Raw genomic sequence first — 22,135 nt, 5'->3', positions numbered from 1 at the left:
CGTTTTAGGTAGGCGTGGTTGACTCTTAACTTTTATAAAGAATATCTCTTTGGATTTGAGACTTTAGTCTTTGAAACTTTACAGATCTTCTTTATGCACCAAGAGCTTGTAACACTCCAAAGAGAAAGGAAAAATTTAAATCGCATCATATGACCCCTTTAAACATTTAAAATTTGGTCCCATTCACTTTCATTGTAAATGCTTCACTGTAACTTTTTTTTTTTAAGAAAAAGGAAAAATGAGTGAAAATGAATTTTTGAGGTAATCAACATTATGCCACACATGTACAATAACATACACATGAATATTTCTCAAAATTTCTCAGGAAAGAATGTCATATAGTTCTGGAATGACGTGACATTGAATAAATAACATCAGAATTTTCATTGGGGAACTATGCCTTTAACTTGTACTGAACTTGGAATATCCATTTAAATTGTTTCGAGTCGTACCCATCAGCTCTTTGACTTTGTGTTTGTTGACGAGAGTCTGCAGAGTAGACAGCAGTGAGGCGTCACGGGCCAGTGCTGCCCAGCGCTGCAGGAGCCGGAGGACTTCAGAGCACAATAGTTTCTGTGGGTGCAGTGTCAGCCAGCCGGCCTCCTTGTGAGCATTCAGAGCTGTCCCACAATGCAACAGTGCAGAGGACAGTGTGTGCAGGAATGCCTTCATCTGAAGTGCATTCACACCACTCCTGATCAGCAACAGAAGAAAAGCAAACACCTAATTAAAAACTAGCTTTTTGCATTTGATGAGTAGTGACTGCATGTGGTGGATAACTGCCTCAACCAGCATGCAATATAAATAACAATCATACATTAGCTTTTGATGACCTTTCCCCTCTCTTGCACTGTTCCTCACTGTGTGTAGCACCTACTGCTCTGCATGTTCTAAGATCCTGTATTTCAGCATGAATTGTTTTATAAATCTATGTAATGTAGGCTTTGCAAAGATGCTGTTGAAGAGGATATGTGATATGCATTAATAATTAAATCAAATGTAACATTCAAATAAACAAACTGGACTGCACAATGAATCGAAATAAAACTGAACTTGCAATATAATGTATCTTCATATTAAAATAGATCGAAATAAATCAAACTAAACACTTCCTAAAAAAATTGGATAAAAAAGGTAGATATCTATTTACTTGCATCAGAGAACTGTGAATGTGTCACTAAACTATTGCAATATTAACTTGAAATATTAGGGAGTACTTCAAGTAAATATTTTACATCCAACCCGTTCTAAGGCTAAAAGAGAAAGTGGAAAATGGATCCTACTGCTAATTTTTTCTCACAGGAAGTCCGTCTTTATCTATGAGCCTGTGAATGCAGACGTACCCCAGGTGTCTGATGATGGTGAGCAGCGTGCACAGGAACTCATTGATGATTGGCAGAGGAAGGCATTTGCCTGAAATCTGTGGCCGCTCTGATGTAGTGCTGTTTGCTTCTGGTTTACGCTCTTTATTACCCAAATTAGTGAACCACAGAGCGTGAAGCAACTCAATGGCTGAACTCAACAGCTTGCTGTCAAAAAACCTACAGGAAACAAATATAATCAGTTGCTGCAGGGGCCCCATGAAGAAAATGAAGCTAATGCCTGCAAAATCCAGCCCTCATCTCTGTTCTACTCGCTGTAATATCCATGTTAAGATGCCATGTTCTTTGGTGAGGTTGTAAGCTGCTTTGTTAACATGAGCGGTCTGCAGCAGAACATTCACAATCTGAATCTGGAACGGCAGAGCAGAACATTGTCACAGTTTTCTAGTGATTCCATGATCCATGATAGTATTACTATCTGTGACAAATAGGAAACTTATACATCAAAGAATTTGTAAAACTTGAAAAATGTGAAATCTTGTAGTTACCTTTAATTACTTCTTAACATTTTAACACATTTTATTTATTCCATTCACATTCATTAACATTCACAATTTCATCCTCTTAAAAAATCTATTTTAAAGTTGGAAATAAAGTAAAGGATATTCAAAATTTTAAAACAAAAAGTATTATATAGACATTACAACAAACATATTAAGGATCTAATCACTCTAATCAGATTACATTTGTATAGTTAACTATATAGCCACAAGTACTCAAATTCAACCTGTTTAGTCCTGTTAAAAATTTTTACACAAGTTCTACCTCATTAAAATGAATTTGTCTTCTTTACAGCTCATCTCAGCTGTCTATTTAGATCAGTAAATGCTACACTTTCACAGACTCCATTTTAAAATGTCTTTAAAAAGTTGTCATGACAACTCTTTTAGTCCTGTTAAAAATTTTTACACAAGTTCTACCTCATTAAAATGAATTTGTCTTCTTTACAGCTCATCTCAGCTGTCTATTTAGATCAGTAAATGCTGAAATTTTAAAATGTCTTTAAAAAGTTGTCATGACAACTCTCGGAGGGATTGGCATGGTAATGTACATGACAATGTTAATGTATTTGGTCTTGGCGGAAAAGATCTGCTATGCTGCTGCGGCCGAGAAAGTACCGAGACTTGCTACTACCAATACATCCACAACATGCTGCTGTGAAATAACCCCCATATAGCGTACATGAATCACCTCGTAGCAGATCTATAGGTGGAGCTGGGGAAGGTGGAGGATTTCTAAAGTGCGCTGCAACTGCTGCGGCAAGCAATAGTCATATATTTGAATGTTGAACAACGAGCTCATTGGCTACCGATACAGGAGAGAACCAATTAGCGGTGTCACTTGATAATGACGTCATTAGGTCAGACAGAGTTAGAGAGCATGTAAGAAATATTGCTGCTGCAAATATAACATAAATTAAATAACCCCCATATAGCGTACATGAATCACCTCGTAGCAGATCTATAGGTGGAGCTGGGGAAGGTGGAGGGTTTCTAAAGTGCGCTGCAACTGCTGCGGCAAGCAATAGTCATATATTTGAATGTTGAACAACGAGCTCATTGGCTACCGATACAGGAGAGAACCAATTAGCGGTGTCACTTGATAATGACGTCATTAGGTCAGACAGAGTTAGACCTATCGGACTGCGCCATCTAGAGTTTCATGTCAGAACTCTGCATTTATTTTTTTTTGCTCTGTGCAAATGTGGGCGAATAGCTACTGTAGATGACACAATTATCATTTTTGACTAAACTGTGCTATTTCACCATACTTAAATGTTTATTTTTACTTAATGATCTTGTTTCTTAAAATTTGTTAAAGGAATAGTTAACATCCTGTCCGCAGTGAGCAGTGACAGTAGCTGCTCTGAGCTGGGCTTCTGCCACAGGGAAGGTCCCAGGCTCTTCCGGGCTTTATGGTGCTCTACTGCGGCGGGGCCCCACAGCACATACCTGACAACAAATACACATGAATAACGTTCGCAGTAAACATTCGCATTTGCTGTTAGTGCAAATCACGTGATGTGAAATATGCTGAAACGTACTGAAACTCCGTAAGTCTAATGGTGTTCTTCTCATATTCCTGGAGGAGGAGTAAAATCTTCTGATCTGTGAAAATCAAAACATTTGACCAATCACATAACTGACTTCATCCAAAATCCAATGAACCATGTCAAGTGGGCATGTCCACCTGTGGTGCTCAGCGAAGCTCCATATGCGCCGGGAAGCACAAGGAAGTGATTGCTGTTACAAACTTCAGGACATTTTTCCACCAGCGTAAGCAAGAGAGACACCAATGACTCTGGAAAAAAAATATCTATAATATGTTAAAACAACTGTCATTCAGAGGGGGTTGTTTGAATATGTTCAGAAGTGCCACTGAAAAAGAATGTGGAGCTGTTGATACCGTTGGTCTTTACTTCATTACCTTTAGACAGATGAAGACTGTCGGAGTCATCCTGTGTGGTCAGCATTGTGGCTAAGAACAGAGAGTGACTGGTGGTCATCATGTGGACGGTAGCCATGGGCAACAGCTTTTTAGGGGTATCTGGCGTTCCATATAAGATCTCCACCAGTAGGCATGGGCTGATTACCGGTTTCAAGGTATACCGCCATTTAAACATTTCACGGTTTCAAAACCACTAATATTTTCCGTGTTCAAAACTATCGCCTTACTTTAGCCAGATTCACAATGGTTAGCTTATAATAATGTGTCATTATGTCACGTCTGTAAACATAAAGAAGTTGTCCCGGTTGTTGCGTTAGGATGGCTATTTGTCGAGTTTTGTGTTAAAACAAGCCAGGTGAGACGAACGTAATGACATGCAGCTTTATTGTTCCAGCCTCTCTTCTCCAATAGGGGGCAGTAGTTAACCATATCACCACATCCCCCTTTCTGAGATCACTTCTCTACATCAAGAACATATACACAAATAGCAGGATGTAACCAGACAATACATTTTTTTCCCCATAACTACTTATAACATTTTAAACTTTTTAGCTATACAACATGTACACTTTTTTTCCTCCAAAAAACTTTACATACACATTACATCCACAGGAACAGAACAGTTTTTCTTCCCTTTTAACTAAGAAGGGTGGGGTAGACTACCCATCCTTTCTACTGAGCATGGGGGTTTATTCTGCCCCGTAGCAAATCTCTCAGTTTTCCCAATAGCACCTGCTAACTATGTACAAAGTCCTTTAGGTACTTTGGGGGTTTCCTTTCCCTAGAAGGATATCTTTTCTTAGGAGTGTTGGGTAGTCCTGGAACATTATTTAAACACAGAACATCTGGTCCCACTATAGAAGCCTTGTTTTCCAGTTCAGGCGCCGGTGTACACCCTGAGATTCCTGCTGATGGTGCCACTGGTGTGGATACTAGGTGACTCCGATTTCGACGAAGAATACCCTTAGGCGAATCCACAAGGTAAGATCTGGGAGTCCCTGCTGACATAATCACAGTCCCTTTTTCTCTAGTGTCACTGATCCACACAGACTCTCCTGGATGTAACTGCGGTAAATCATGTGCTCTTTGTCTTTTATTAAATTGTTTTCCTTGTTTCTCTCTCCTAACCTTTTCTTCTTCTTTCAGACGATTCAAGTCCATCCAGCCTGGGTTCAACCCTGATGGTATGACCGGGACTGTAGTTGAACTGTGGGCCATTATCTGACATCACTTCAGTAGGAATTCCATGACTAGCAAACATACTTTTGAGATGGGTTACTACGCATGCGGCAGTTGTTGATGACAGTTTTGCTATTGCCACAAACTGGGAAAAGTAGTCAATCACCAGCAAGTATTGATCGTCCTTCCACTGAAACAGATCTGTTCCAACCTTTGTCCAAGGTCTCTCAGGGAATTCAGTGGGAATCAATGTCTCTTTGAAGTTCTTTTGATGGCTTGCACAAATGTCACACTTCTCCACCTTTTGCTGAAGCTGTGCACTGAGACCTGGCCACCATACTGATTGCTTAGCACGTTCTCGACACTTAGCTATACCTTGGTGTGCGGTGGGCAATTTTTCCAAGATATCACTCTGTAAAGATTTCGGAATTACCAGTCGACAGCCTTTTAACAGCAGTCCGTTTTCTACCGTTAACTCCCCAGCAAATTGGAAGTATGGCTGCACCATGGCTTCAACTCTTCTTTTGGTTGGCCAGCCCTCAAGAGAGTATTTCTTCACCAGCTGTAAAACTGGATCAGCTTCCTGATGTTGCTGAATTTCGTGAAGTCTCTTTTCAGTAGCAGGCAAGCTTGTGACAACTGAATTCACATACAGGTTCAACTCTTCTTCATTTTGCCGTTTGTCTCCTCCTTCTCCAGGTGCTCTGGAGAGGACATCAGCAGTCGCAATGTTCTTCCCTGTAACGTGTGAAATAGTGTAAGTGAATTTCATGAGTCTCATATGCAGTCTTTGAATACGTGGTGGTAATTCGTCTAGGTTTTTAGAACCAAGGAGAGGTACCAAGGGTTTGTGGTCTGTTTCTATGTGAAAAGAAAGACCCACCAGAAAGTCTGAGAACTTCTAGAGTGCCCAGGTGACAGCTATAGCCTCCTTTTCGATTTGCGCATATTTCCGTTCTGTGTTTGTCAGTGCTCTTGATGCATAGGCTATGGGTTTAAGCTGTTTGTCACCTTGAATTTGTAGCAACACAGCTCCCAGCCCATATGATGATGCATCTGCTGAAACAACTGTGGGCGCTTTCAGGTTGTACAGAGCAAGCCCAGGTGGTGTACTCAAGTCTTGTTCAATGTTCTCAAAAGCCTTCTGTTGTGGCTCTCCCCATGCCCACATATTCTTTTTCTGCAGGAGATCTCTCAAAGGTTTTCTCCGCTAGGTTAGGTAAAAATTTCCTTAGGGGATTTATCATACCCAAGAATCTCCGCATTTCACTCGTGTTTGTTGGCTCAGTCATATGTGTGATCGCCCGAACCTTCTCAGGATCTGCATGAACTCCTGACTCATCAAGTATCTGTCCAAGAAACTTCACACTCCTCTTTGGAGTATTCGCATTTCTGATTGAGAGTCACTCCGCCCTTTTGCAGTACCGCAAAGAGACGTTGGTCATGTTCTGTCTGGGACGCTCCAAACACTAATATGTCGTCCATGTGGCACAGAACACCCTCTAGACCCTCCAGCATCTGTGACATTCTCTTTTGGAAATGTTCCGGGGCTGAAGATATCCCAAAACAAAGTCGGTTGAAGCAGAACCTTCCAAAGGGGGTAATAAAGGTTGTGAGAAGGGCTGAATTCTGTGACAGAGGGATCTGCCAAAACCCTGAATTGGCGTCCAATTTCGAAAAGAATTTGGCTCCTTTGTGTTCCATCGAAGGAAGAATGTATTGTCACGGGGTGAAGAATCACACGACAAGGATGGCTCAATAAATGCCCCGGAGGGTGGATTTATTTACAGGAGGGTGTGAAAAAGAGAAAGGTCCAGGTGGGTGCTCCGGTGCCGTGAGTGATCTCTTCCTTCCGTGTCCACTTTGAACAGCACATCTGAATCATTCACTTTAAGTTTTATCAGCCAGGGGGCATCACTCTGCTCTGTATTGACAGTGCCTAAGAATGCTATGTCACTCTCATGTTCCTCGTGGCTCATATTCACTTCACTTATGCCTCTGGACCTGCAAACTTTAGCATAATGCCCTTTTTTCCTACAAAGGTTGCAGTATGCCTGTTTTGCCGGGCAGTGAAATTTACTGTGAGATGGAGTTTTTCCACACCTCTTGCATGGAATGGTCTTATCGGATGCTGTCTGTTTTTCTGTCATTCTAGCAGGCCTCCTACTCTGCATCATGCCTCGTCCTTTATTATAAGGTCTTTGCTGTGCATGTACAATGTCAATATTTGTTGCAGTGTCACTTTTGAAATTGGCTTTCAGCTCCTCTTGCTGTTTTTTTACCAGCTCACTTTGGCGTATGCGTATGACAGCCTTCTCTAAAGTGAGTTCGGGATCCATCTGAAGTTGTTCTGACAGTCTTTTATCTCTGAGTCCAACCACTAATCTGTCCCGAATCATTTCACTGTATAAGTGTCCATATCCACAATGCTCTGCCAGGCATTAAATATGCTGTGATGAAATTATCTGCAGACTCTCCTGCTTCTTGCTGTCTCATGTTAAACTTTGCACGTTCAAATATTACATTTCTTCGTACAACAAAGTGCTCATTCAGTCTCTCTATGACAGTATTATACTCACTGAGCTTATGTGAGACGTAATGATGTGAGGATGTCCTCTGTCTCATCACCCATTGTATAAATGAGAGTATTCACTTGGTTCTCTTATATATATAGCATGCAAATTGTCTGTGAACTGATTTCCAGCTTCAAGGAGAAAAAGAAAAACAGATTATGCAGGAGGGAGACGCAAGGAACAGGGATTGGGTGTTCTGCAAAGAGAGTTGGAGGTAAATAATTTTGCAGTAACTATTATGCTGATGTTGTGGCTGGTCAAGCAAATGTAGGCGCTTGTTTCTGTATGATATAATTGTTCATATATCTATTAAAATACTGATATTCTGGTCTATAACTCCTCCCCGAACTTCCCGCTGCCCTGTATCTTGGTCTCTCTGTTCTTTCTGCCTCAAAATGACTTGATTTCATTCATGGTTGTTATATTTGACAGATTATAGCTCATTCAGTCCTTTTTACCTGTTGAAATATTTTTGACAACAACCATGAATGAAATCAAGTCATTTTGAGGCAGAAAGAACAGCTCACTCACTAAGTAGAGTCTGTAATCACTTTTTGGCAAGTGTAAAATGGACGGACGCGGACGGCAATCAGTTTTCGGCAGACGATCAATTTTCGGCACGACACCGGCTAATACGGGACGGTTGGCAACCCTAGTTACAATAAACATCAAACTACAGGGCTACAAAACTGTTCAACAAGCCTGGTTAATTTAAATATAAAACTATAACAATGATATAAGGATTAAAATAAGGATTTAAATAAGCAAATATTGAAAAGTCTAGGATTCGATCATTATTGCAGTGATTAATATGTGTCTGGCATGTTATGTTTTCCAATAATTCTTTTAATTAGTGTGTGTGTAGCTTTCATTTCTTAAACAACCATGTTGGAAGATATACCCATGTATTACCTACATATTCCAGGATGATATTGTCGAGATTCATTGGACCCAAATTGTGAAATAGTGGTTCAGTGAGCATGAACCACAGTTTCCTGAGCTTAACCCTATTGAAAGTCTTTAGGATGTGCTGGAGTCACGACTTTACAGAGTGGTTTGACTCTCCCATTGTCAACCAAGATCTCGGCCAAAATGTTGCATAAGTTTGCCACAACAATCCCACAACGAAAGCACCATATGTGTATCACAATGTTAGCTAAAAGCACTCCAATGAAATATTGAAATGAAATAATAGTGTGTGCATCTTTTTTTCTGGACAGGAAGTGTAAAGTCGACTTTAGCACATTCCAAAGACTTTCAGTTGGGTTAAGGTCAGGACTATGTGGTGGCCAATCTTTCACAGTTTGAGCCTGATGAACCTTGGCATTGCCATCCTGGAATATGGACATGGGTATGTCTTCCAACATGGTTGTTTAAGAAATAAAAAGCTACGCACTGCATCAGTTAGGGTTAAAAGAATCGCTTCCAAACATACAACATGCCAGAAACATATTAATCACTGCAATAATAATTCAGTCTTAAACTCTTAGGTATTTGCTTGTTTAAATCCAGACAGCGACTTTATAAGCACTCTCCACACAACTGCGATTCATTTGAAGAGCACGTATCAGAGTGAATTTCTGCATGTTGATAGCAGAGCTATGTGCGATAATGCATACAAGTTTATTAGTACACATCCATCATTAAGATTACATTGCAATGCTAAATACATGCTTTATTCATCATATGTTCTCATAGTTATTTTGTTTTTTAAGTTATAATTTTGTTACAAAATACTACTGTTTTGATCTGTTTGCTGTTTGCTTTTTGTAATGGTTACTATTTACTTTTGTGTGATTTTTAAAATGTATTAAAACCAGTTTGACCTGGAAACATCTTTTTTTTTTTTTTTTTTTCATAGTTGCAATTGAGATTTCAATGATATTTTGACCACTGAACTAGGACATGTCTCTGGTTCCCATTTAAGAAATCTGGTCACCTTATTTTAAATAGTTTATTTTTAAGAAATCAGTTGAATTGAAAATCCAACTATCGAGTCATCTTTTGATCTGATGACTTGTACTGAATTAGTAGGGCCCAATTGTTCTTTTGAATCATTCTTTTTGATTTGTTCTTTTAAATGAATCATTTAACTATTACATCATAACATCCTATTACTTGTTTCGCTTCTGTTATAGTTTTTATAACCGTTTCTTACTATGTGTAAGTAAGTTGTTTTTTAGCATGTGTGTTTGGCAGTGTTCTTTTTTAGGATTACTGATAAACTACTGTCATTTGATTTGTATTATTTGTATTTGTTATTTATTTAAATTTTAGTTAAATTATGTCTGAATTTATTATGTCTGTATAGGTCTTTTATTAAGTTTTTAGTTTTATTTAATTTATTTGAGTTATTTTAATACTTAAACAAATTGGAAATGAAATAATATATATATATTGAATTTATAAATGTGTATCATTATTATACTCTTATACCTTTTGTTCTTTAATATTTTTAATTGTTTTTAGCTTTATCGTTTGTTTTTCATTTAAATGTTAGGTTTTGAAATTTTGTTGTATGCATTTGTCGTTTTTATTTAATCTCTTTATTTTAAAATGTGTATAATATTTAGCTTATATTTCATAGCTTTTAGTTTTGGATCTGTTTTTAGTTGTTTTAATACTACAATTGATTGCTTCTGTTGTCCTCATTTGTAAGTCGCTTTGGATAAAAGCGTCTGATAAATGACTAAATAAATAAAATAAAATCAAAAACTAAAAAGGAGATTTTCTCAATGGAGAAACAGGCTTTTTTACCAACATTTGTATTGGAAAGATCTGGATGTACTATAGCACCCCACATTATACAACACCATAAAATCAGTTTACACATTTTGTTTCATAATGGCTAATTTGTTTTCTTTTAATATTTCAAAGCATTTATCATATATAAGAATAAATAAACATGACCTGAATTAGCATGAGAACTTCAGGTATCCAGGCTTTCAGTAACAGCATTTAAAAGTTGGCAGCAAATTATGCAACTCATCAGGGCAAAATTAATAAAATGAAAGGGCATATTTACTCTCATATGAGAAATATTGGAATCGTGCATTATGAGGTTTCGATGTCATACTCATTTCTTGAACATGTTATCCTGTGTAGTTTTCAGTAGTGTGTATATTACATCATTCTGAGAGATGAATCATCTGTTTCCGCTGCTAGAGAAAGCAAAATAGCTTTTGGACTATTCTCAAACAGGGCAGCTCTGTTCTGTGTCTGGCCCTTCTTTACCCAGTGTCCATAAATCTTGAATGCGCAGGCATCGATGAGTTTGCGAATAGGCTTTACTGCATAGGGGTCACTCTTGATCACTTCTTTGGTAACTGGCTTGGCACGTCGATAATTGCAGTAAATGCGCATTGTTGCCAGAACTGTCATGCAGATTACCTGAAAAACACAAGTGTTTGCAATAAACCTACATTGGGGCAATTTTTACCGTTATAAGGGCAAACCTTTTCTGTATTCATCCTCTTTTATGTCAAATTCTTAAATGTAGTCATTCAATTCAATTTGAATAGACATTGTTACTAATCAAATGAAATCAGCATCAACAAAATCCATCTTTGCACAGATGGCACAGAAGTGGCATTTAAAGGTGGGTTAAGTGATTTCTGGTAGCCAATGTTGACATTCACCAAAACAAACACGCCCCTATCCCAAAAGGTTATCGACCCTATTTTGATAGCTCCGCCCCACACATACGTACGCAACCCAGGCAACGATTAGTTCTGTGAAACAAAGCAAAACCAATGTTACACCGTGTCTACACCGGACGCGAGTGGAGCGGCGCAACAAAATACTATAGAACTCATTATAATCAGTGCTTTTGTTTTTTATCTGCCATCTCTATCTTTCTGTCGCTCGGCTCGGCTAATGTCCGTCCAGTCCTGTGCTGTGCACTGAACGCTCTCTCCTCCACATCATGAGTAGACACGCCCCTTACTGCTGATTGGCTACAAGTTTGTTTTGCTATTCGGCCCGAATCAGTTTTCTAAAGTGTTTTTGAAAAATCGCTTACCCCACCTTTGTGTATTTACACCACCTGTTTAATGCAACTCAGTGGTGGCATAAATACTACAAGTACAAATTAATGTTAATGTTATGAGAATGTTTTACATATACAATTATGAAAACAGAAACATCAAATGATGAGGTAAAAAATAAATGACAGCCACCTTTTAAAAACTACAACCACAATTAGGTGAGTCATTGAATCATTCTTTCAACCAGTTCGTTCAAAATGGCTAATTCATTCAGGAACAATCCAAGTAACTGTCTTTCTCAATGGGACACTGAATCATTCATTCAAAAATGCAGATTTATTCATTAACGAAACACCACTGTGTGTTGCTCAGACACACACAATGGTTTTCCTCTGGTTTATTTATTACATAATTCAACATTATTCTTAATTATATATAGACCCCACCTTGAACTTCCTGTATGGGCTGAAATGTCGCACCTCTGCGACCACATACTGCTGGAAGAAAGGGTGGTTTAAGGCATCTATGGCAGTGTAACGTGCCTCAGGATTCACCACCAACAACCTGGAGATCTGAAAAAGTTTACACACCCCACACACACCACAAAGTTCAGGTTAGTGGATCCACTGTAGGCTTGTATTCATTGGCTGGTAAAGCTAAACAAGTGTATTCCACTATTTTGGTATTCCCAGATCTGCTTCAGACGCACCAGGTCTTTGACAGTGTCTGAACGGTCGTCCCACTCCGGAGAGGTGAACTGGTAGCTTCCCGCCAGGATCATGCGCAGCATTAGCATCTGCTTCCTGTGCCAGAAAGGAGGAGAACCTGCAAGAAGGGTGTACATGATCACCCCTGCACTCCAGCTGAAAAACACAAGAAACGGTGCGATTTCTCAATTCAGCCCTACTTAGAAGTAGAATGTAAACTGGTTTCATAAGCTTGCCTTTGGCCATCAAGACCAAGCTCTTATATGAATGTTATGAAAAGTCTTTCCCCAATATATGAGGGTCTCACAGATCGACGGCGGTCCCGTAACCCTGGTGGTGAGGATCCATAGAGCATTCGATGATCTCCGGGGCTAGATAGCCTGGCGTTCCACAAACCTCTATGTGTGACAACACAAGATCAAAGGAAGCTCTAATGAAACACATATTTGTTATGTATTTGGGATCCAAATATGTGACCCTGGACCACAAAACCAGTCATAAGGGTACATTTTTTTAAATTGAGATTTATACATCATCTGAAAGCTGAATAAATAAACTTTCCATTGATGTATGGTTAGGACAATATTTGGCCGAGATACAACTATTTTATGCATATTACTAATGATAATACATTTATGATATATTTACGGTAGGAAATTTACAAAATATCTTCATGGAGCATGATCTTTCCTATGATTGTTGGCATAAAAGAAAAATCGATAATTTTGACCCATACAATGTATTTTTGGCTATTGCTACAAATATACTCGTGCTACTTATGACTGGTTTTGTGGTCCAGGGTCACATATGTACTATTTATATCAGCATGTTACAGTATAAATGACAATTTTTTTGGTTGAATCTCATGTAAAGTAAGTCAAATATTTTTATTGTGTTGTATTAATGTAGTATATTAGTGAAAAACATTCCGTCCAATCACATTTTGCCCAGACTAAATTGTCAGCAAAAATGTAGATTAAATCAGCATAAATGTACAGTAGATAGTAAAAATAGAGGTATATATGATGATGTAAAAAAAGAAAAAAATATTTAAATAATAAATCTTATATTGTTACATCTTATAATTTAATACAATAAGGTTATAGTATAGTTTTTTAGACACTTTATAAGATTATATTATATTAAAACATTGGTTACATTAAAATATTATGTTTTGCATAATGATTTATTATCCATATAAAATCATACAATAAATTATAAGATTATATTAGAATATTATATATGTTAGAATATCTTTACATATTATATTTTAAAAGATACGTAATGATTTTTAATAAGTTTTTTTTGCATTACAGTAATTTGGATGAAATTCACCCTTTTACAGTCTTATAATAAAGTGTATTAAAATCTCCCTCATTAGTTAGCCATGCGTGAAACATACATTTATGTAATTGACTGGTCATTCTTGGAACAGTGACGGCTACTCTGTTCCTGGTTAAAGGTCAGAGGGCACACCAAATAGCAATTAGCTCCTCCAGTTCCAGTAACATCTCATATACGGACAGCATGAAACCCGAATCCAAGGGTTGCACAAACCTGACAGCTACTGGTCAGAAAATGCAGGGCATGTAGCTAGTAGGGGTGTAAATTTAAAGGGGTCATATGATGCGATTTCATTTTTTCCTTTCTCTTTGGAGTGTTACAAGCTCTTGGTGCATAAAGAAGATCTGTAAATTTGCAAAGACTAAAGTGTTTTGTAAAAATCGACGCGTTTCAAAAAGGCGGGGCATAGAGGAGAAACAATAATGTACAGTATGTGGAAAATAATGTGTTTTTTTTACTTTAAACCGCATAAACACATTTCATTACACCAAATACACAAAATAATGTTCTTTTTAGCAGCATCATATGACCCCTTTAATATTTCATCATGATACAATCTGACATTGATTCTCTTAGCCAGTGATACGACATTTGCTAAATATGCCACAATATGATTAAGATTTGATTAGATTCAGGGGCCTGCGATCGATATATCAATAGTATGATGATATCATGTGCCTATTTTCCAGTTACATACACGCGTTAAGTTAGTAAAAAAAAACATCAAGTCGCATACCATTAAGTTTTTGTCCTGGTGCAATCTGCACAGCAAAGCCAAAATCAGTGAGTTTGATGTTCATGTTGTCATCCAGAAGGATGTTTTCTGGCTTTAGATCTCTGTGCACAATGTTCTGAGAGTGAAGGAACTGAACCACCTCCAACAGGGACCGCATAATCTTCCTGCAAAATGAAAACAGAGAATATTTTTACATTACAATAATGAGAAGTAAAGGGGGAATGTGCTTAATTGTCATGAAAATAATGATCGTAATTTTTATGCATTTATTATTTGATACTGTTGATTTTGTGGTGAAATATGACCTGCATGGGTTTCATGAGATCCGTTATAAATGATACTAACCTTGTCTCTTTTTCACTGAGTGTAACCTTCTCGGTTAGGTAATCAAAAAGCTCTCCTTTCTTCATTCTGTGAGAACAATATTTACTGCATTTAACTATTTTTCAAAAAGGTTTAATTAAATGCCAGACCACATGTACCTCCAGATGTGTTTGAGACTCATAATTCCATTTCTGTTCATTAAAAATGCCTGTGAAACTTGTTCAGTTTATGTCTCAGTTGTTGAACTTTTTATGTTAAAGGGGTTATATGATGTTGCTAAAAAGAACATTATTTTGTGTACTACAGCGAGAATAAAAGTTATGCTTTCTTTCTTTGCGTGAACATTTGGGTGGTGTTATGCAAATCTTCCCACATCGTGACGTAGACATGTGGGGGCGTGTTAGAACGAGCCGTTTTAGGTAGGTGTGGCTGACTCTTAACTTTTATAAAGAATATCTCTTTGGATTTGAGACTTTAGTCTTTGCAACTTTACAGATCTTCTTTATGCACCAAGAGCTTGTAACACTCCAAAGAGGAAGGAAAAATTTAAATAGCATCATATGACCCCTTTAATACAAATATCTACTTGCTGGAAATAAAAGCAGTTGAATGTGAGAGGACGTTTCTCATTTTTGCTGAGTTTATAGTATGAAATCACACACCATGAACTCTACTTACAAGTCAAACACTAAGAAGAAGAAAGCTTTAGTTTCAAAGGAATCCTTCAGTTGAACTGGAGAAGCAAAGAAACAATGTGTTCAAACCATAGACTTTCTCAACAAGATACGGTTACATTTCACGATTTAAAGCTGCTACTTTGTGGATACTTACTGATATTTTCTTGGCCACACACTTTCTTGAGGATGTCTATCTCCTTTATTGTGGCATTTCTGATCTCCTCGATCTCCTCAGGGCTCATCTTATCTGACGGCGTGATGTCTATGATCTTGACTGCATATTCCTGAGCGACGCGCTTATGGATGCAGCGTCGAACCACACTGCTCACCCCTCTGCAACACAATCACCATCAATGAGGAGAACTACTATTCTCAATATACAAAACACTTGAAATCAAACAAAATCACTTCATGATCAAATCATTTGTCTTCTGAAGAAAATAATGGGTTGTGTAGTATATAACACCGATTGCATTGTATAGTGAACTCATTTTGCAGCTTATAATGCACAGGGAATCAGTTATGAATGTTAAATGAATAATGTAGGGAAACTAAAATCCCTAAACCAGTACAAACGCACCAACACCTTGCTGTCAAGTAACTTTCATGAAATTACTATTATTCAACTTTTGCGGTTATAAGTGCATTTTCATTTTAGTTCATAACTCTGGAGCCATAAACGCTAAAACAAAAATTATATTTCTCTCGGAATTCCTAAAATAATCCATATGTTTAATACACCATTCTATATTCCGTTTTGCGAACTCTTCCTGGGTCATTGGTTTGATTTGCATAAAACTCGGCATGCATCATCTTAAAGGTGCAGAAGAAGATCTTGGAAAATGCTAACTTTAGCCTGATAGCACTGAAAGCGAACGACCCACCCTCCCTGCAATCGCCGTCCAAAGCCACGCCCCCTGAACGCATATACGCTCACAGACCAGAATACCAGAGACAACATTACTACAATAGGCTACATCAGCGGTTCCCAATTCCAGCCCATGTTCAGAAGTGAACTAAACTTAAACGGATTTCCCCTGCTCAGGGAGGAGGGAGCAATGAACAGGGGGGCGCGAGGACAGGAATTGGGAACCGCTGGGCTACATCATGTGTCATTCACCGGTGAGAAAACTTTAAAAGTACTTCAATACCAGGAAGGAAGATCGGGAGAACCCGGTGCGCAGAGGTATGCTAATACATAAGTTGACAGGCAGGTAGGAAAGCCAATTAAAACGCTCGGACCGAACGTTTTGATTGGACGAACATTTCTTGGTCCTACGCCTTCCACAGAATATATAAATACAGATAAATACATTTAGACCACTTAACTTAATGATTGCTATCGGGATGTGAAGAGACTTTCAACCAGCATAACAAAAAATTTTTCTGAAGACAATCACCTATTGCACCTTTAAGACCCTCAGGACAAAATGTTATCAAGGTAACTACATGAGGCTATGATATTATACTGCTACTTCATCATCTTAACAGTGCTTTTTACATGAATAAAAGACAAGTAGGCAATGAAATAGTGTCAGGGTTGCTGAATTAGGAGTTTGTGACTACAGACACAGACACATATCATAATAAGTGATGTTAAAATGAAATATTTGATAACTATAAAGGCTATTTATTTAATAAATCATAAACATTATAAATATGCATTAAAAAAGGTACAGGCTACACAGTTTGGTTAAACTCAACTGAAGTAAACCAAAACCAGTCCACATAGTTTGGTCACTTGGCAACCAAACCGGATTTAGTTTCGAAACTTAGACACTAAGACAAAACTTCGAACCAATATGGTGTTCATTATGGTGCACTGTGAATTTCATTCTCCTCTAGTTGTATTTGGTGTTCATTAAATTACTGACAATTACTGAGATTATTACTATTGATTATTAATAATCCAACAAAAGCGTTCAAATATCCATCTTGGCCAAAATAAAACGAAAAATTTGGAAATGAATATAAGCAACAAAAAAAAGTCATTACTATCATGTGAAGAAAAAAAAATGTGTTTCTTAAATTGGCCTGAAATTTTTTGGTCTTCACTAATATATCTGTACAATATGACAATACCTTCCAAGGATCTCCTTTGGATCATACTTCTCATAGAAGTCCTGTGATCCAGCCCAGTCAGGAATTTCATCTTCTTTGGTCATTATTATAAACTCACCTGTAAGAAAACTGGGTTATTGCAAACCTACTGGACATCAGACATACATGTTTACATTTGTTATGCTTAGGATAAATCTTTATAAGTTTATTATAAAGTAACCAAAATAATCAAAACATTTAATAATAGTATAAGTTATAAACTAATAAAATAACACACTCATAATATATATATATATATATATATATACACACCACAAAACCTTTACATAAGAAGTATGTAAATTATGGTAATAACAGGGTACATTGAAATATACAAGGCTACTAAATAATCACCACATTCAAATACCATGGAATTTACATGGTACTACCATGCACATGTATGTAATTGAGTGATTCGTTTGCCGTAGTAATACCATGCAATACCATTTCTGACATATGCCTTGCTGTTCTTTAGAGTACTATGTAAATAGCAGAGTGATCTTATTATCCGGCTTCAATTAATATGGGTCAGAAACATGAGCGTGTTTTATGTGTCTGCTGCTTTATTTCTGTTACTGTTATTATTTGTAGCGTTCTGACATTAAAACTAGATTTATAACGAGCTGTGCTGGTCGTATTCGGTCATGTAACGTTACTCGCGATGCTTCTATACGGCAGCGGCAGCAGCTCCGCATCAACCGGAGGCGCAGCATCATGGACGGCGGCGGCGGCGACCTGCGTGACGGGAATCTGTTTCCACACAAGCGGATTACAAGCAGCAATTCACGGCGTCTAAATTCGGCATACCTTCTAGAATCGGTATTAATCCCGCGGTTCAACAGTGCTGCGGTCCTTCGGCTCGTGCAGTCGGCGGTCAGTCCATGTTCCAGACTTCCCCTCGTTAATATACCGGGAGAGATACGACGGGTCTGCTGCCGTCAACAACACAGCGCCGAAAGGGCAAATGTGAATGTCAAGATCCAAAAATAAAAAAGCCTTATTAAAGACAGGACAGTCCCATATCGTATTATCACTGACGGTTATGCACGCTAATAAGAAGAAAACCGGTTCACACCGACATTTCTGTATCAGTTAATTATAATGTAAAATAAATAAATAAAAAACACACATTTACAATTTATTCTTTTATTTAAATGTAAGATCATATATGGGGGATTTGATATCTGGTCCTGCTATATATTTGAATGGACAATTTGGGGGAAAACGACAGCAAGGAGCATTTGAATGTTTCCGATTCTTTTATTTGCAATTCAAGATCACATAATTTGAGTAAAACATTTAAATTATCCTGCAGAGAAATACACATTGTGATCTCTTCTACAGTAACTCAAGCAAAAAAAAAAAACTAAACAAAAAAAAACACCAAATCAGAAAGCTGCAGTTATCTACACCAAATATAGAAATACTATGCATCACATATGTTACACAGCATTTCGTCCAAGTCACTGATTTTATTTTTCACATAGGCCCCAATATCTGATTGAGATGCATTTTAAGAGGAAACTTTTTTATCCAGAAGCAAGCAGACAGTGAATGGCTATGGAATAGTCGTGTTTCCAATCCAAACCTCATGACAGTCCTGTGGGAGGAAAATCAATAAATTAATTAATAAATAGATAAATAAATAAATAACTTTAGAACAATACAACCAATATACTACAATGAAAAACCATAAGGGGGGAAAAAAACAGCAAAAGAATGTTGCCGGAGCAAACTGATGTAGGCATTACATAATCTATAAAACTGTATGTTGCATACACCATATATTGCAACAAGGGAACAACTTTGCATAAATATAATGGTTCATGTTAAACTACTGGTATTAACCATTTGTTCAGCTATTGATCAGCAGTTAACACGAGTCAAAAACTGTCAATTTTTGTAAATAAAAACTGTAAATAAATTGCTGTAATCATCAAGATGCCAATGCATGTGATCAGAACAACTAATATGTTATTAACGTGAATGATGCATCCTTTATGAAAAGGTCATTCTGAAAACGGCTGATTCCGGTTGAGTGCACAGCAAAGTAATTCTGTATTTGGCTGCTATTCTTTAATGACCCACCAGACGACGCCATTTAATGCTTTACTCCGATCAAGCTAGAAACACGCAAGCATTGTTCAATACATTCGGTAATAATAAACGTTCAGTTGTTTTCTAACAATAAGTGCCTTACTATCCCATCAGTCTGGCAGCAAATAAATCAAATAATTAACATTCAATTATCCAAATATAATTGACTAAAAAACTCGTTTACATTAGACATATAGGTGCAGATTTCACTCCTTTCACCACATTTTAAAACGTATGCTTTACTGCATTTCACTCAAAGCTTTAAATAAACCTTTAAAAGCATTTAATTCTACAAATTTGCAAACTGGTGCCACTAACAACTTCTGTGTACATACCACTGGAGAATTTGCATTGTTTAAGCACTTCGCTGAAGCCCTCGGGCATCTGAGATCAGCTCGATTTGAGAAAGGGGTAAAGATTTTAATAGATTAAAAAAAAAAAAAACACGGTGGATTTTTATCATTTTAAGGTGGTTGTGTACACACACTGCCAACACACATTTCAGTTCAAACAACTTGTAAAAGTGCATGTAGCATCCGATGACCCCTTTAAAAATATTTTTTTAGAGACTGTACTCACAAACAGCAGTTTCATAGCTTATACAATATATTAGCCCTTGTGAAAAAGAAGTGCTTAAATGTACTGAATGTGCACCTGTAGTGAACTTAACATCTTAAAAATATATAGTATTTTATGGTGTCCTTGTTACACATTACATGTACTTAGTATAATAATAACAATAAAATGTAACAAGGACACCATAAAAAGTGTATAAATATATATTTTTTAAACTGTACTGCAGATAATATCAATGAAATAATATTAATGAAATAAACAGCACTTAAGTGTGCTTAATAAGAGAACAACTTTCATGACACAGCTTTAAAACGTTTTAAAAACACACTTAAAAAAACTTTGTAAATATAAAATTACGTTTTAATGTCATTGTGTTTTAATAATCTTTTGTTGTACACCTATTTTGATGTCTTGACTAACATACTAAAGTACTTCATTATAATTGTAACTGTATATTTTATTACAGTTTTTACAGTTAGTATATTTAAAATGTACTAAATTGCTACTCCAACATTACAAATGTGCAACTACAAATATATTTATATACATGACATACAGGTTTCAATAGAAATTACATAAAGCATACTTTAGTTTACCATAAATTGATGTCAGTACCATATCTCAATAGAAGACAACAGAATGAATTGTGTAATAATGACATATGTGACCCAGGACCACAAAACTAGTCTTAAGTGTCAATTTTTCGAAATTGAGATTTATACACCATCTGAAAGCTGAATAAATAAGCTTTCCATTGATGTATGGTTTGTTAGGATAGGACAATATTTGGCCGAGATACAACTATTTGAAAATCTGGAATCTGAGGGAGCAAAAAAATCTAAATATTGAGAAAATCGCCTTTAAAGTTGTCCAAATGAAGTCCTTAGCAATGCATATTACTAATCAAAAATTAAGATTTAATCTATTTACAGTAGGAAATTTACAAAATGTCTTCATGGAACATGATCTTTACTTAGTATCCTAATGATTTTTGGCATAAAAGAAAAATCAATAATTTTGACCCATACAATGTATTTTTGGCTATTGCTACAAATATACCCCAGCGACTTAAGACTGCTTTTGTGCTCCAGGGTCACATATGAAGATGTACCAAAATCCTACGAAAGTGGATATTAAAAACACGAAATAAAATACATTTTAATTTAATTGCAATTAACATGTAATTAAGTGTCCAAAAAACATATTCAGTTTGCAATTCTAAAGTACATTATTTCTGTAACAAGTACTCTTTTTAAAAGTATGCAAAAGTGTACTACTTTTTCACAAGGGAGAGCTGAGTGCATCTATTCAAACAAGTAGTTTGGATTTGTGCTCACCTGATAGGTAACATCAGGCCTGGCAGCTTCTGAGTTTCCACCTCCACTGAAGCCGCCAGTCATGGCGTGACCTATTGTGTGTCCGACAGCAGAGCCGACAGCAACGCCCGCCGCAGTGGACGCCATCTGGGCGAACATTCCCGGCTGACGGGGAGCAGCAGCAGGAGCCGCCACCGCTGATGGTGGAGGAGGAGCGGGCGCTGGAGCGTATGATTGTCGAGGAGCTGCTCTGGCCATTGGTGGAGGTGATGGTGAGGAGTAACTAGAGTGAAACCACACAATCATTGACCTGTACAGTAAGATCTCTTAATACAAGGTTCACGCACTAATGAATTTCCATGACAGATTTGGGTTTTCATCAATATTTGATATTTTTATGGCTGTTGGTTCCTATATGGTTGCTATGCAAGACCAAATAGTGACTGATACACAATACATATTGGTACTATATGGGTTTTCAGTTAGGGATGCACCGATACCACTTTTTCCAGTACTCGCCCGATACCGATACTTTTATTTTTGGTACTTGCCGATACCGAGTACCGATACCAATATTTTTATTGCATTTGTAAATGTTTTAAATATTGGGTACAGAAACCAAAAGAGTATGTATAATGTTAGTTGGTTAACTTCATTTATCAAATAGATACAGTCAAACCAAAATCTATT

At 37.2% G+C, this 22,135-nt stretch overlaps 2 protein-coding genes and 1 long non-coding RNA gene across 3 annotated transcripts in view; all 3 read right to left on the bottom strand.

Annotated features, from left to right (window-relative positions):
* Positions 1 to 10,321: 10,321 nt before the first annotated feature.
* LOC107747678 (phosphorylase b kinase gamma catalytic chain, skeletal muscle/heart isoform-like) lies at positions 10,322 to 18,427 on the bottom strand. The gene is made up of 10 exons (XM_016562274.1): positions 18,264 to 18,427; positions 17,439 to 17,535; positions 15,511 to 15,689; positions 15,358 to 15,412; positions 14,701 to 14,766; positions 14,356 to 14,519; positions 12,583 to 12,673; positions 12,278 to 12,431; positions 12,015 to 12,140; positions 10,322 to 10,972 (listed from the first exon to the last, which is right to left on the bottom strand). Exons 2-10 carry the CDS (start codon positions 17,519 to 17,521, stop codon positions 10,706 to 10,708), a joined length of 1,185 nt encoding a protein of 394 aa, XP_016417760.1. The 5' UTR covers positions 17,522 to 17,535; positions 18,264 to 18,427; the 3' UTR covers positions 10,322 to 10,705.
* A 297-nt stretch (positions 18,428 to 18,724) lies between these two features.
* Positions 18,725 to 19,945, bottom strand: LOC107747679 (uncharacterized). Its single transcript, XR_001640829.1, has 2 exons — positions 19,889 to 19,945; positions 18,725 to 19,056 (listed from the first exon to the last, which is right to left on the bottom strand). It is a non-coding gene; the product is annotated as an uncharacterized LOC107747679 (long non-coding RNA).
* Positions 19,946 to 21,214: 1,269 nt separating this feature from the next.
* The window catches only part of LOC107747685 (coiled-coil-helix-coiled-coil-helix domain-containing protein 2-like), a gene marked incomplete at its 3' end in the record, with an annotated part of 3,745 nt that continues 2,824 nt past the window's right edge, over positions 21,215 to 22,135 (bottom strand). Inside the window, exons 2-3 of the mRNA XM_016562280.1 lie at positions 21,467 to 21,728; positions 21,215 to 21,247 (exon numbers count right to left, since the gene is read on the bottom strand). Coding sequence (XP_016417766.1) covers positions 21,215 to 21,247; positions 21,467 to 21,728 — 295 coding nt within the window. The remainder of the gene's footprint in view (positions 21,248 to 21,466; positions 21,729 to 22,135) is intronic.

This window comes from Sinocyclocheilus rhinocerous, unplaced genomic scaffold (assembly GCF_001515625.1).
Source record: "Sinocyclocheilus rhinocerous isolate Xijiao unplaced genomic scaffold, SAMN03320098_v1.1 scaffold2274, whole genome shotgun sequence".
Classification (NCBI taxonomy): domain Eukaryota; kingdom Metazoa; phylum Chordata; class Actinopteri; order Cypriniformes; family Cyprinidae; genus Sinocyclocheilus; species Sinocyclocheilus rhinocerous.
The sequence above is the reverse complement of the archived record's forward strand: the minus strand, read 5'-3'. Positions and strand labels throughout refer to the sequence as shown.